Source organism: Micromesistius poutassou (genome assembly GCF_964030765.1).
Source record: "Micromesistius poutassou genome assembly, chromosome: 19".
Taxonomy (NCBI): domain Eukaryota; kingdom Metazoa; phylum Chordata; class Actinopteri; order Gadiformes; family Gadidae; genus Micromesistius; species Micromesistius poutassou.
In genome coordinates, this window is record NC_140289.1 from 10,648,264 (window position 1) to 10,664,671 (window position 16,408).

The 16,408-nt window shown below is 51.4% G+C and overlaps 1 protein-coding gene across 3 annotated transcripts; it reads right to left on the minus strand.

Annotated features, from left to right (window-relative positions):
• Positions 1-3,410: 3,410 nt before the first annotated feature.
• dnmt3aa (DNA (cytosine-5-)-methyltransferase 3 alpha a) lies at positions 3,411-15,792 on the minus strand. Of its 3 annotated transcripts, none has more exons than XM_084484183.1 (16): positions 15,325-15,792; positions 14,443-14,550; positions 14,028-14,181; positions 12,893-13,039; positions 12,176-12,220; positions 11,655-11,734; positions 11,271-11,383; positions 10,528-10,711; positions 9,988-10,072; positions 9,264-9,409; positions 8,615-8,711; positions 7,929-8,077; positions 6,538-6,623; positions 6,256-6,325; positions 5,490-5,560; positions 3,411-3,998 (listed from the first exon to the last, which is right to left on the minus strand). In XM_084484183.1, exons 1-16 carry the CDS (start codon positions 15,394-15,396, stop codon positions 3,857-3,859), a joined length of 1,749 nt encoding a protein of 582 aa, XP_084340309.1. In that variant the 5' UTR covers positions 15,397-15,792; the 3' UTR covers positions 3,411-3,856. The 3 variants fall into 3 exon arrangements, with proteins under 3 accessions (XP_084340309.1, XP_084340307.1, XP_084340308.1); XM_084484181.1 differs by having other exon boundaries at positions 5,490-5,608; positions 15,325-15,791; XM_084484182.1 differs by having other exon boundaries at positions 5,490-5,608; positions 8,621-8,711; positions 15,325-15,790.
• Positions 15,793-16,408: the final 616 nt, after the last annotated feature.

Here is a 16,408-nt window from a genome sequence, read left to right on the forward strand (position 1 = left end):
GACTGGGGGCTGTTAGATGCTAAATTTTGTAAAGGATCAGAAATGATGTTTAAGGTGACATTTCTTGATAAAGAATACCCAGACAATATAATCTACATGCAGGGCCTCTGGTTACTGCAGATTATTGCAAACTCTGTGGCCGACAGGGCCTTTTCAGAGGTGTGGTGGTAGGACGAGGGGGTCAGGGTTCATAACGCTAACCGTGGCTCTGCTCCCTATAGGCGCCAGGGCAACGGTGATGATCTACCACTGCGGTGAAACTACCCGTTCCCTGGTACATACAAGCGCAACACAGATAAACAGGGTTATGAGCCACACCTGTGCTTGTCCTACGGCGACACCTCTGTGAAACGGGTTCGTCGTCTTTAAAGAGTCCCCCGGGTGGCAACACGGATTCATCTGAGCTATTGGCAACTGCGTTATCGTTTTCATTTTTAAAAAAATAAGGCAAAATAGCTGGCATTATTTCAGCTCCTGTCTTTTTTAGAGTTTCACCGGTGGCGTACTGCACATCTCTTTATCATCGTCCCGTCCTGGTGTCCTGGTGCAATACAACAATCAATATGCTAACTGTACAATATGCTGCTTCCAGCCTCCCCTCTCTCTCTCTTTCCATCTCTCTCTCTCTCTTTCCATCTCTCTCTATCGCTCTCTCTCTCTCTCTCTCTCTCTCTCTCTCTCTCGCTCTCTCTCTCTCTCTCTCTCTAGGCCGAGACTGAAGTGAACTGAACTGAGCACCAACCTGGGAACAGTAGGCTACACACGCACACACACACACACACACACAATAACTTGATTATTGGAATTATTATCATTATTATTATTATTATTATTATTATTACCATTATTATTACAATTATAATCATTACTCCCTAATCTAACATGGAATCAGAGATTACACGGATGGGGGGGACATGCAGCACCTGGCGGATGGGGGTGGGGGTGGGGGGGGGGAGTAGGGAAGCGTTGGTTTGTAGTGGGAGCACCCTAGGGCGCAGGGTGATGATGTCATCACACCCCGCGTCACCACTGTAAAAACTAGAGAGGGGTGGGGGGAGGACGGGGGGGGGGCAGCACTAGGGCCTGGCGGGAAAGGCGGGTGGCCTGGCAGGAACGCAGTATGTGTGTGTGCGCGTGTGTGTGTGTGTGTGTTTGCGGTGCGGTGCGTGTATGTGTGTGTCTGGAAGGAGACGATCCGAGGGATAAGAAAGGGAGTATAAAAGAGGTGGGGTGGGGGTCGGTGGGGTCACCGCCGCCCTGCGTATGACCTGCAGCAACACTGTAAAAAAAAAAAAAGTTTCAAAAGCCCCTGAACGACTGAAGTTGTTGTAAGTCTGGCGAACCCGCTGGATTCCTCTGCTAGTGTGTGTGTTTCCATGTGTGCGCGTGTGTGTCGTTTGTCTGTGTGTGTGTGTTTGTCTACTAGCTGGTGTTTTGTTGTCGTTTGTTTTTTTTTCTAAACAAGAAAAAAGTTTGCACCATCCGAAGACCGAGAGAGCACCGGTGAGAGTGGAAGAGCTTCTTTTTTTTTTTGTTGAAGTATTTTCCTTAAAACAAATAAAGGAACAAGTGTGTTTTAAAAATCCCCCCCCCGTGCTGGTGCACCGGCGTGTCTGCCTACATGAGACTTCACAGAAGACGACCTGCAGCCGTCCATGCACCGCTTCATAGTGGCGTACAAACCAGTGTCACCGCGGACGACTAAAACCTCACTCCTGCTCGCCGCGCCTGATCTGCGCGTAACGAAACGGACGTCATCCCAGCTCACACTCAAAGACGCCGGTTAGTCGCCGGGGACGCGCACCTCTGACATGTTTGGGGCTCAGCACGCAGAGAGCGCAAACGGCGCTCCACGCGGCGTTAGGAAACGGCGGCTGTAGACGCCGCGTGCCGCGTGGGGGGGCTGTTTGCGCCGGACCGACCTAAGAGTGACACCGCGCGGTCGCCATGACCAGCGGGAGGGGGAGGCCTGCCGTGGGAGGTAGACCGGATTTGAGAGAGATTCCTCAGATTTCAATGGTACAGCAAAGTAGAAAACAAAACGAAAGTATCCAGAGAAAAACAAGGCCCTGTGCGTTGGTTTTAAACGTAGACGACAAAGGCTGATTTGGGTAAATAGGTCATGCACCGGCCACCAGATGGCAACGTTCACTATTTGACCAGCCGCAGAGGCCTCCCTCAGACTGTAACCGCCGTGGAGCACCGAGCACAGAGCCTCAGTCTCACAAGAACCAGCATCCTCACGTCTGTGACAAAGCAAAGGTGTGCTTTTTGCTCACGTCCAGCCACACTCGAGATGTGATCTAGAGTGCAGAGATTGATTCAGCGTTGGGTGTTGGAGCTGCGGGCATCTGGCTACTGAGGGGCAGAGAGGACGTCACCGTCACGCAGGTCGACAAACTGTCACCCTTTGACCCGATAACTTTATCCACCTCAGAGGGACTCAACAGTACAGAGACAGTACCGTGACCGTGTCCTTCTCACAGAGGACATGATAACAAGTGGGGGGGGGTGGGGGGGTAGTCTGAGGGGGGCTGGCACCAGGGAACCCACGGTCTCACACCCCTCGTACTTCAAGGAGGATAAATGTTGCTCAGCGAGACGTGGGGCCCACAGCCGCCTCCTGCACTGGTCAATAGAAACCAGACCCAAAACAACCAACAACCAAAACGCCACAGAATGACTCAAGTCAAGGGAGGGATGCAACTCAAGCACCAGAGACCTGTTAGTCTCTAAAAGCACCATAGACTGTAACAAAACGTTATGGGTCAGGTTGATTGCATTTGGACTCCCTGGCCAGCACCAAAGGTTTTTTGAATATATATCAATATAATAATTTGATTGCTTTGCAATCCTCTTTCTGGAAACGTATATGTATGAGTATGTTCACTGCTGTTCATAAACACTTACTCAAAGGTTGTAGATTAATTCACTGGTACGCTGAATTAAATAGAATTTAAAAAAAGTAAACAAAACAAAAAAAAAATCTGAATAATTGCAGTTTTGCTTTCCCCAGGCATGTTTTGCCACAGAGTAAAGTCAGAAGACAGAGGTTAGTAGTTAGAGGGATAATCTGTAGATATAAATCCTGCACCAAAGAAAGTGTTTGTTTGTGTTGACGGCCGTGTCCCCACTCCACCAGATACATGTCAACATGTTTGTGTCAAAAGATTCCCACCCGTTCTCTCGTCTTCACCACGTGTTTTATCGGAAGTATACATTTGACCGTACGTTTGAATAGCACAAAAACACCTTTTTCTGGTGTAGCGCGGACATGGCCTGTGGGTGTGTGTGTGTGTGTACATGTGTGATGTAGTAGATATCACCTTGAGCTGATAGAAAACAGGTTAGCACCGGGGGGGGGGGGGGGGGGGGGGGGGAGGGGGTGGAGAGGGGGGAGGAGTGGGGGGAGCTGCAGTCAGCTATACAGGCTCCGGAAGAAGCAGTCCTTTACAATGTGTTTGTGTGTGTACACGTGTGTGTATTTCATGTATTTCACATTCACCTCACTATAAACCAGCGGCTACATTTAGTTTCTTTTTTTTTTACATGATGTTGTGTGTGTGTGTGTGTGTTTTCTTGCGTTGTCATCCTGTCCCCATTTTGCCGTGTGTGTGTGCGTCCGTATGTGTGTCACCTGCGTTGCGTGCGTCTGTCAATGTCCGTGTGTGCGTGTGTCACTGTGGGTCCTTGTCGAGAGGTGGTGGTGGTGGTGGTGGTGGGGGGGGGGGGGGGGGTAGGAGCGTCTCGGTAGTAGTTGCTTGCTGTGGAAGCAGCAGGGGTCAGGAAGATAGAGAGAGGGGGAGGGAGGGAGGGAAGGGGGGAGGGAGGGAGGGAGTGGGGGGGGAGACAGGAGCTAGTTGCAGGCGAAGAACTCCTTCAGCGGGGCGAAGAGGTGGCGGATGACGGGCACGCTCCAGGAGCGGCCCAGCAGCCTCTGGCGGGCCAGCCGGCTCATGTTGGACACGTCGGTGTAGTGCACGGGGAAGCCGAACACCCTGCAGGGGGCGACAGAGGGACAGGATGGAGACGCTGCAGCCGGGAGACTGAAGGGACTGGATCAGTGATCCACCGACATATCGGCTCATATTCACGTTGTTTTTTTTAACGTGTATCGGCATCGGACGTTTTTAAAAATATATATATATTTATTTTTATTTTTTATTTTTCCCCCGCTTGATTTACAGACAGTTCAATAAATGTTACTTTTTTAAATTGAGACTTGAATCACTTGTTATCATCATTGTGTCATTTGTTTGATGTAAATTGAGGGAGCAACAGCAGCATCGGCTCCAAACATCAGCTCAAGGACATCGGTACGGGCGTGTCGGTCATCGGCTGAGGCTGATGAAAAAGAATCGGTATCGGCCCTGACAAAATCCACAATGGTCGATCCCTAAACTGGATGTACGGAACACAGCCTGTACTCGCGACGCATACAGCGATGTACCCCCCCCCCCCCAGTAAAACACTGTTATCAAGACCCTCCTATCTACAACTGGCTGGCTTGTAGAGGGGAACACACACACACACAGCAGCTACCGACCTATGACCTCTACGTCGCCAACATGCACTCAGTGCCTAACAGTCATAGTTTAGTGCACAGATCTGCGGGTTACCAGGTAACCAGTTCATATTTAAGACTTTTTAATGCCTTTTTTAATACTAAGAACACCATTTAACAGCAATATCACGGCCTGACAGCATATCGGCAAGTAAGGTCCTCAACCTGTCATTGTATTTTAAGTATGCAGATGTGTTGACCCAGATGTAATGCTGCTGGTTGACAACAGACGCGTCCCGCAGGCGCAGGAAGCGGCCACACCGCCGCAGAGGTCCCCACGCTCCTCCACGGGGGCGGCCGGTAAACATTGATTTCACGTAAAACACAGAAAAAAACGTTGGACATTCATTGGTTAGGAATTGATTATTTTTCCTCTGCCCACTGTCACAGAAAATATTTAAGACCTACCCGGTTTATATTCAATGCTTTTTAACGCCTTTTTAAGGCCTTCAAATGACATTCACGAATTGTAGACTCTTTGACGGTGCGTTCACACCGAGAAAGAAGAGGGCGGCGCGATTCCACGCAAAAGTCAACGCAAAGACGCCGATCAGGGGCGACTCTTCCACCGGAGGAACCTTCGGCGCGAATCGATGAGCGGCGCGACGTGAACATCCTGGTTCACGCAGATGTCACGTGATTCAACTCACGTGTGTGAACGCAAAAACCCTAAACTTTTCCACGAACTTCTCTTGAAATGAGTCGTGACGACAGCCTGTCAAACGTTCACTCCCGGAAGTCCGGAACACGGAGGAGACAGAGATTACGGTGAATCGCGGAGCTCTATAACGTCGATATCATATATTTGCGCTGCATTCGGTGTGAGCGCACGGTAACACTTCTTGAATATCTCCAGGGGTTGGCGGGGTGGGGGGGGGTCACCCTGACCCACCCCCCCTCCCCCCACCAGGCGGGCCACACGTACCTCTCCATCTCAGTGCACCAGAGGATGTCCTCCTTGCTGTCCATGTAGACGGGGAAGTGCTCGTCCTTCCCCTGCTTCACAGAGTTAGAGCGCGTGGTTATGGTGCGCAGCTTCTCAAACTGGAGAGACCCCCGCGCACCGCACACACACACACACACACGCGCACACACGCACACACACACACACACACACACACACACACACACACCATAGAGACGGGCATCACCACACACACACACACACACACACAAACACAAAACATACATGCAGACAAAGACAAAGACAAGGACACACACAACCACACACACACACACACACACACAGACACACACACACACACACACACAGAGACACACACAGACAAATAAACTCTATCAGCACATTCTACGTTGCAAGAATTTGTGTGATTTTTGTAAAACGTGCACATTTTAAAATAGCTTTGTTGCCATTCACACAATTACAGAGATAGACTTAGAGGAGACTTAAGAACATTCAGGTTGCCTGTCGTCCAATCAGGTGACTATTCTCGTCATGCTTCATTGTGACTAAATCATAAGATGATAATAAGATGGTTCACATGCACATTGACTTTATGATTACGAACAAATAAAATGCATACTCGCATATACACACATGCATAAACACACCTACACCTACACACACACACCTACACCTACACACACATACACACCTACACCTACACACACACAGACACACACACACACACCTACACACACACACACACACACACACAAGGGTAGGGTACCTTAGCCGTGCGCCCGTGCTCCAGACAGTCTTGGAGGTCCAGTCTGTCATTGGTCATGGATGCCAACGGTCTGTGGACACACACACACACACACACACACACACACACGCACACGCACGCGCACACACAGGCTGGAGTCAATCTTCAGATTTCAGCCACTAATATTCTTTCTATATGTGTTTGCAGTAGATGGGGTTTGGTGTGTGTGTGTGTGTGTGTGTGTGTGTGTGTGTGTATGTGCATGTGTGCGTGCGTGCGTGTGCGTGCGTGTGTGTGTCTGACCTGGACATGCCCGGCAGGTTTCCCCAGAAGTATCTGGCGCGGTGTGCAGCGGACACTTCTTTGGCGTCGATCATTACTGGGTTACACTGCGGGGAACAAAAGGCCAGCGGTCACACTCAGTACAGGGAACTCATTTCAGGTTACAAAAGCCACGCCTTGCCGCCGCCACAAGAGGGCAGCAAAACCATCCAGCAGCTCTGAACCGGAAGTAAGAACGCCTTTCTACTGTGTTTCTATCGGAGATACTTAAGTTTGTGGCTGCGTCCCAACACTTTGCTCCCTATCATGGTAGGCTCATGGAGGGGTCCTGACCAGGATGTACCTGACAGGGCCCGTCCTACGCTGCGGTCAGACCACCTAGAACCTACGGACGGACCCTAGGATTCATCAGAGCCAAGGGTCCACGGCCTGTGAGCGAGCAGGAGTGGGACACAGTGTGGAATATTTATATTTATATGAATAAAAAAATATATCATATTTATAGATCTATATTTTGCACAGGTCTCCACTAGGGGCAGAGGGAGGGTTAGCGAGCTTCGGTGGGTGTCTGCTTCCTGCGTGTTTATCGATGAGAGAATCTTGCGTAGATGGCGATGGCTTGTCTACTTTTCTCTGTGAACGAAGGCGCGTGGCACATGCATGTTGCAACTCGAGGACTTCCATACCCCTCTGTTTCATTCTGCAGGGTTTCTGTGAGCCAACCAAAGGCAAGTCAAACCCACCGGCAGCAAACAGCTTTCATGAAGGCTTTTTTCTCCCTCATTCATATCAATAAATAAATGCGAGTTAAGTCACCATCTTTCGCCGAATGAGGTAACAAAGTGACGTAAGGCCCACGGCCGGCGACGACAGCTCTTGCGTTTGGAGTCTAATGAACGTCAACGCCTGGAGGTTGATGGCAACATTCCTGGCATGCATTCAAATCACAAGCGGCAACAGCGGTTGCCTCACACCATAAGATACGGCGGAGCTACCGCCACCGACCCGCTCTTCCAACTCACCTGTGTGTGCAACGGCACACACACACACACACACACACACACACACACACACACACTCACACACAGACACGCGACGCTGCAGCTATAGGGTGTAAACCTCATTTATAGTCAGCGCCTTGTGCCGTCCGTGCAGTCCCCGCACGGCCGTGTCATCCACATGTCATCACCCGGTGCGGTGGACGTGCTGAGGCTCGACATGTCAGAGGTGCGGTGACAGGCGACGAGCCGCCGAATGCACCGCGCGCCGTTTTCGCCTGTCACTGTGTTTTTCCTTCGCCGTCCGTCGGCGGGGTCGGCGCGGTGACTGTAAATGAGGCTTCGGTGGCGTGGCCGTGGGAGGGGTGGGGTGGGGGTGCTGCGAGGGGGGGGGGGGGGGGGGGGGTGCCTCACCTCGAGGAAGCGGGAGATGTCCCTCTTGTCGCTGACGCCCATGGCCACCACGTTCTCGAAGAGCCAGAAGAACGGCCGATCGTCGCCGGGCTTGGGCCGCGCCTCGTGGAGCAGCCGGTAGAACTCAAAGAACAACCGGCCCGTCCCCTCTGGGGAGAGGGGGGGAGGGGGGGAGGGGGGGGAGGGAGAGAGGAGAGGGGGGAGGGAGAGAGGAGAGGGGGGAGAGAGAGAGGGTGGGAGAGAGGTAGAAGAGAAAGGAGGGAAAGAAAGTGAGCGGCGATGAGAGAGAGAGAGGGAAGGAAAGAGAGGGGTGAAGAGAGAGAGGGGGAGATAGCGAGGGAGGACGAGAGAAGAAGAGAAGGAGGGATAAATGGAGACAAAGATAGAAAAAGGGGAAAGAGAGGAGGAAGAGAGGGAGGGGAGAACAAGAGAGAGAGAGAGGAGGGGAGAGAGAAATGGAGCAACGTTAATGCCGCCCAAATGACCAAAAAGCCAACCCGCCGTAAAAAAAAAGCATCTCTATTAAGGAACGTCTGGAAGGGTTTTTAGTGCGTTCAATGGTCCAATGCCTAATCAGCAGAGGAGCAGACGGAGTGGAATGTGAAAGTGATTCTGCAGCCTGACCGGCCGTGAGGAGTGTGTGGTGGGCGGAGGGAGAGAGAGACCTATGGGGCTCCTAGACTTACTCTTACCGTAGAGGCCCTTCCGCGCGGGGTTGACTATGGACAGGTCGTTGCAGGGGCTGCCCCCTATCACCAGGTCGAAGGGGCCCCACTCCTGGATCTGACACACACACACACACACACACACACAACATTTACACCCCACATGATGTGCAGTTGTGCGATCGTCGTGAGGCACCGACACTGCGTTCACACTGCGTCCGTCCGTCAACGGATGATTGAGGTACGGGGGCTTTTTGACATATCCACGTGTTTTGCATTACAAGGGCGATTTCATTGGACACTGTATTTGCGTACGTATATATTTGCATAACGCATATCTGATTGGCCGACGGATCCGTCGCCGCCTGAAAAGTCGGAGCATTTCTCAGCTTCTTGACGCGAGGCAAACAGAGCCGACAGACCCACAATGCATTGCGGGAGCGCCCCCCCCCCTCCCCCAATGCAAAGTCAATGAGATCCGTCAACGGACGGACGTAGTGTGTAACAAAAACGGAGTCAAACACAAGAGAACAAACGCGTCACAAACGTAACATCCGCTGTCCAGGCTGTGGGGGGTGAGGGACGGGAGGGGGTGGGAGGGGGAGTGAGGGGGAGTGAGGGTGGGTGGGGGGGGGTGGCGGTGGGAGGGCGGTGTGGGACACACACTCACGTGTTTGTGTGTGACGGTGCGCACGTCGCCCACGTACATGATGCGGCCGTGGTGCCGCACGATGCCCACCGTGATGGAGTCCTCACACACCTCCGACGCCACGTAGCGCTCCACCTGGATGCCCAGGTCCCGCAGCACCAGCAGGCCTGCACGCGCACACACGCACACACGTACGCACACGCACACACACACAGGCACACGCACACACACACAGGCACACGCACATGCACAGGCACGCACGCGCACACACACACAGGCACACACAGGCACACATGCGCGCACACACACACAGGCACGCACACAGGCACACACACACACACACACACACACACACAGGCACACACACACACGCACGCACACAGGTACACACACAGGTACGCACACACACAGGTACGCACACGCACACACACAGGCACGCACACACACACACACAGGCATGCACAGGCACGCATACACACACATACACACCACACACATTCACGCACACACACACACACACACACAGACACACACACACACACACACACACACACCCCAGTCGTAAAGGTGCTTTTTCAACCATGCGATGAAATGATAATTGATCTAGTGAAGCCAGCCTGAAATTACTTGTTTGTTTTCAAATTGTTGAAATTTAACCTGGAATACACACAGACCCGGACAGACACACACACACAAACACCCACACAGGTACATTTTTAGTGGGACATCAAATATAGAGACGAACCTGTGGCGATGCCGTCGAAAAGAGAGAGGACTCTGATTGGTTGCCTCATCTCTGCTGCTACAGGGGGATATAGTTTAGCTGGCTCCTATAACGGAGAGAGAGAGAGAGAGAGAGAGAGAGAGAGAGAGAGAGAGAGAGAGAGACACACAGAATAAGAGTGAGGGAGTGACTTGACACAGAGCAAGAAGGTATAACACACACTGGAGGCGACCCACGTTATTTAGAAAAGAGAGCGAGGGAAATAGTGGAGAAGGCGAAGGAGATTGACAGGAACATCAACACCGCCATTACGCTGTGTTATGCTCTCTCTCTCTCCCTCTCGTTCAGCCTCCCTCTCTCTCTCCCCCTCCCTCTCTCTCTCTCTCGTTCAGCCTCCCTCCCCCTCTCTCTCTCTCTCTCGTTCAGCCTCCCTCTCTCCCTCCCTCTCTCTCTCCCCCTCCCTCTCTCCCTCCCTCTCCCTCTCTCCCTCTCTCTCTCCCTCCCTCTCCCTCTCTCCCTCTCTCTCTCCCTCCCTCCCTCGCCCCTCCCTCCACCACTCACAAAGTCCTGCTCGTGGTTGTTGGCGAAGAACAGCTGCAGCCGCGAGGGCCAGTCGTCGCGTCGCCGTAGCAACCCGTGGCCACTGCGGGGCCCGCACATGAAGCAGTTCCACGGGTCCTCCTTGATGGCCACCGCCGCCGAGCCCGCGCCCACCAGGAGGTCCACACACTCCACACAGAAACACCTGCACACACACACACACACACACACACACACACACACACACACACACACACACACACACACACACACACACACACACACGCGCGCGTGTATGTCAACAGACGCTTATGGACACACAAACACATGCACGCACACAAGCAATCACAATCATATGCACACACACACACACACACACACATATATACTCTTGAATAGGTACACACAAACACACACACCCGCATCACACACACACACACACACACATCACACATGCACACACACATCACACACACACACACACACACACATACATACCTATATACATGAATACGCACACACACACTCTCAAGTTCACATAAACACAGGCATTTACGCACACACAGGTCACACTATCAGGTCTCAAAATCCACATTTTCTACACAGAATAACAATAAGTGAGCATTTAGCGGTACGGAGAACCGCCCGGGATTCACACTCATATCCTGTCTGTTTGCTCTCAGGGCCGTCAACACATGACGGCCCTCCCTCTCCGGAGAGGAGCAGAGTGCCTGCTCTCTCAGCGCTCTGTGTTCAGTACCGACCTGCAGCAGTTGTTGTTCCCACACATCAGCACCTCCCTGCCGCCACAGCAGATGGTGCAGTAGGACTGGTAGCCGTCGTCGTCATACTGGTACGCACACTCCAGAAAACAGTTCTGCCAAAGGACACCACACACACACACACACACACACACACACACAGACATACACATTTACACATGCACTAATATACACGTCTGGGTGCTTGCATGTGTGCATGTGTGTTTGTGTGTGTGCATTAGTGTGTGCATCTTTGTGTGTGTGTGTGTGTGTGTGTGTGTGTGTGTGTGCATGTGTGTGTGTATTGATTGTTTAATTGATTAACACGGTCTAGGTGAATAACCTCCAGTATGACTGCGCCCCAGCAGATGGCGCTGTGTGGCTCACCTTGCAGCCCTGACACATGGCCCCCATGAAGAGGGGGTGCTCCAGGGACACGTTCAGACTGCCACAGGAGATACACAGGTCTGGAGGCAACACACACACACACCATCAGCATACTGCGTGTGTGTGTGTGAGAGTTTTAAATGATATGCTGATAATGTGAACCTGCGAACTCTGGGAACTTCATTCAAAAACAAAGAAGTCTTTGAATGAAATGAGTGTACGATTTTTCACACCACAAACCACCGCCACCAACACAAGTTCGACTGCTATAAGTCAGGGAGTGTCGCTTTATTCAGGTTGACTACACTCCACTGTGCCTTCATTCACTGCCTGTATTTATTAGTGTGTGTAAAACATAGCATGGAAAAGATAGGCATTTTCTAAATAATTAAAATGTATGAAAGTAGTTTTGATCATTCATTTTAATTGAACTTAGTTATAAAATATAAAAAGGCTTATAGGGTTAGCCTTTTTATAAAAGGTTATAAAAAGGCTTAATAGCTTTTAAATATCCATTTCACCTTCTATGTTCCTGGTCTTCTTCTTGACCTCACAGATGAGTCTCTCTGAAAAAGGTCATTTCATAATTTAGGTCATAGCAAAAGTAAAACATATTCACACACACACACACACACACACACATACACACATAATCACCAAATCGGACACAAATCCTCCATGAGCTAGTACGTTTAGTGCTACTACTTCTACAGGACATGTCCATGCCGTTTTAAACATCTCTATCTCCTCTTAACCCTTAAATATCTATTTGTAAAGGGGTTTGTGCCTCAAGGCCAATTTACACCGCCACGTTTTTTAGTCGGCCGTCATACGTCCGACTTCGGCTAGAGACAGAATCCATTCAGACTAGTGCACCGATTCACACCGGCAGCGTTCTACGCCCGTCTCACGGCCGACCAAAGCTTCACTTTACGCTTCACTTCTGTTTTCAAGCGTTTCTGAAGCGTCTCGGTTATGACGTGTTATCTGATGAATCTTGAAAATAGAGCGAAATAAACGGCGGCGGTGTGAATTGATACGCCTACGCTACGCCTACGTCACGCCTGCGTCACGCTCACGTCTCTCTCTCGCCTGCGGTGTCAATTCCCCTTTAAGGAAATGACAGTGGTGGGGAGAACAGAAGGGACGACATGCAGCATAGCACCGGACGGCCGGTTATAACACGCTCTCCTCACATCGTCTGTGGTGAAGTGAAGGGTGAGGCGTCACTCTCTCACCTCGGGTGCCCTCGTCGATCACCTCCCTGATCTTGGCCTTCTCCACCGTGTTCTTGCGGGGCTTCTTGGCGGGGGGAGGGGGCGTGTACGCCGCCTCAGGCTCCGCCCACGTCTCCGGGTACACGTCCTTGTACGGGTTGCGCTCCTCTGCGAGAGGGGGGAGGGTGGAGGGTCAGGGCTACCATGACAACTGGCATCACCGCGACCGCTACCGCTTTTAAACCCACGCCAGGTGTTTCCACTGGCGGCAGGCGGGGGGTAACTGCAGGTCATCAGTGGGATTCTGTTCTTGAACTTCCCCTATTATGTATTACATATTATGCACCGACAAAGAATAGACATCATTGGAATAAATACGTTATCGATATTGTTCAGCGAATACAGTGTTGTGTCTTCCTTATTGAAAACACGGCGATGCTTTGTTCATTCCATCGTATGTTTTCCATTGTATTGTTCATTTGTGTTTGCTAACTACACACACTGGGAGCATTAGCAGAGCGTATAAAAGGGGCTGCAGGCACTTTCTCAGCCACAACACGTGTATTTAGCTATTTACTACCAGAGTACTGTGTTCTCCTCTGATAGTACTGTGTTCTCCTCTGATAGTACTGTGTTCTCCTCTGACAGTACTGTGTATCTCTGATAGTACTGTGTTCTCCTCTGATAGTACTGTGTATCTCTGATAGTACTGTGTTCTCCTCTGATAGTACTGTGTTCTCCTCTGACAGTACTGTGTATCTCTGATAGTACTGTGTTCTCCTCTGATAGTACTGTGTTCTCCTCTGATAGTACTGTGTTCTCCTCTGATAGTACTGTGTTCTCATTGGTTACTACTGTTCTCTACTTGGCTGGCCAACATTTTCTTAGCAACTTGATATCAATTTGGTCCGTATTTTCAGGTTTGTTTGTGTCTATATTTGGCCTGTGTGTGCACCATGCATATGTCTTTGTATGTGACCGTGAGTGGGCAAGTGTGAGTGTGAGTGTGTGTGTGTGTGAGTGAGTGCATGTGGGCAAGTGTGTGAGTGAGTGAGTGAGTGAGCGTGCGTGCGTGCGTGCGTGTGTGTGTGTGTTTGTGCCTGTGCATATGTGTGTGTGTGTGTGCGTGTGTGTGTGTGTGTGTGTGTGTGTGTACCCTCTGGAGGGTCCAGCCCTTGGGGTCCGCTGGGCAGGAAGCCGGTCATGGCCCACTCTATCAGCTGTCTGGTCTGAAGCTCCACCCCCTGGCCCTCAGCGTCATCGCCCGCATCACAGGAGGGGAGGGGCCAACCCGCCCTGGTGCTCGCCACCTGCAGAGCACACACACACACACGCACGCACGCGCACACACACACACACACAATACACATTTAGTGTATTAAGATAGGATCCAAAACCAGACCACTGTTCCTGGTCCCTGTTCACTGTTATCCTCGACCACGCATCGACAACAACAGCTTCAAACGGAGACTGCACTGACAGCCGTTACATCTGCCTCCACGGTCACAGTGGGGGGGGCCACAGTGGGGGGGGGCCGTGGCGCCATACCAACACACGCTGTCCCTGCGTACCTGCAGAGCCTCGAAGATGGCCTTGCGGTACATGGGCTGCTTGTTGTAGGTGGACTGGTGGAAGGCGGAGGAGAAGGAGCTCAGAGTCATCAGCTTCTCCACACAGACCTGCACACAGTGGAGGAGGAGAGGGAGGAGGAGGAGGAGGAGTAGGAGGAGGAGGAGGAGGCGGCTTTTTTAATGCCTTGCTTTGAAAAAGAAAGCCGAGCCTCTTGTTGAGTTCTACATTTGAAGGTTTTTCTAAAGCCTTTAGCATTTAACAGCTTATTGTACCCTACCGACCTGCAAAGAGAGAGAGTTTGCGAACGGCAACGTTTTATCATCAGTTTGACCTTTTACTCATTATAAGAAGAACCACGTATAAATATGACAATTTAACTGTTTGAAGGAGACTTAACAAAGAGATTTAACTGTTGCTGTCCATCATCAGCCGTCCACAAGCCACCGACGCGCGTTGCTTACAGCTGGCTGTCATAATAATACTGAAGATGGTTTGACAGCAAGAAGCAAACAACAGAAAGATCGCCCAGAGAGTACAACTGAGTGGAGGGAGTTCAAAAGGAGACAGAAACATAGCAAGAGAGAGAGAGGGAGAGGGAGGGAGGGAGGGGGAGGGAGAGAGAGAGAGAGAGAGAGGGAGGGAGAGAGGGAGAGAGAGAGAGAGAGAGAGAGAGAGAGAGGGAGGGAGGGGGAGAGGGAGAGGGAGAGAGAGAGAGAGAGAGAGGGAGGGAGAGAGAGATAAACAGAGAGAGAGAGAGAGACAGAGAGATCCACTAATTAACCCCCCCCCCACGGGTGACTCCCGGGTGACCGTCATCACAGGCCTGTTGTTGTGCGTGTGCGTGTGCGCGCGCGCGTGTTGCCAACGGCGCGTTTCCTTACCACAGAGAACTTGCTGTCGCCGAACCACATGACCCAGCGGGTGCCGTCGGCGGCTCGACTCCGCCCGCTCATCCACCAGGACACGATGCGCCCGGGCCACCACGAGAAGCCCCGCAGCTTCCCGAACACCAGCGCTCCGATGCCGAAGCCGCGGCCGTCCTGCAAGGGGGGGGCCGCACGGGGGCCGCACGGGGGCAGAGGCACCGGGGTCAGTCCGCCGCCGGGCCCAGCGCTTCAGAACCCATCTCTCTTTTTGGAAAAAAGGCCTCTGGCCGGACTGCTGCTCTGAACCGTCACGTCTGTCACGGTGCGCCTCTGTGCCCGTGTTTGAGTTTTTTGTATATTCTCTCTCTCTCTCTCGCCTTAGTTCTTCTGGTTGTTTTCATGTTTCTGTTTCCCTTTGTTCTTGTGCAATGTAGCGCTTTGAGATCATTTGATTGATGTAAAGTGCGTTATAAATAACATTTATTATTATTATGCCGCTGTATAGAGCCTACTGCCCACGCTGTATAGAGCCTACTGCCCACGCTGTATAGAGCCTACTGCCCACTCTACCGTCCCCAGAAGGAGCTCTCTCTCTCTCTCTCTCTCCCTCTCTCTCTCTCTCTCTCTCTCTCTCTCTCTCTCTCGTCCTTCAGTGGAGAGGGGTCAGGGCTTGTACTTGACCTTCACTAGAGGGCCTTTATGGTTGGGTGGTGTCATGATGTCAGGATTTATTTTTGCGATGTTGAAAAATGATGTCGAAACACGTTGCGCAATGTGGAGAGACTGTGGTTTTTGTGTCTGTTTGAAAATGTTCTGAATGTGTCTGATTCATGTAAACCTTGACTGAAAGACCCAGGAACATGCGGATGAGTAATTGAGTTATTGCTGCCCTGACCATGACCTAGCTCTTCATGATATCTTTATTCAATCTCATAGACCTAGCATCTACTAGTATTCTGTAAACCCTCTCTACAGTGTGCTGTGGAGTGCGGTTCGGGGGGATATATTCAATTTATCAAATGTTTGTATTAGATTAATCTCGGAGCCCCATCGGCTATCGTCTGACGGGGACTTGGCGGACGTCCGGGCCGAGATTTCC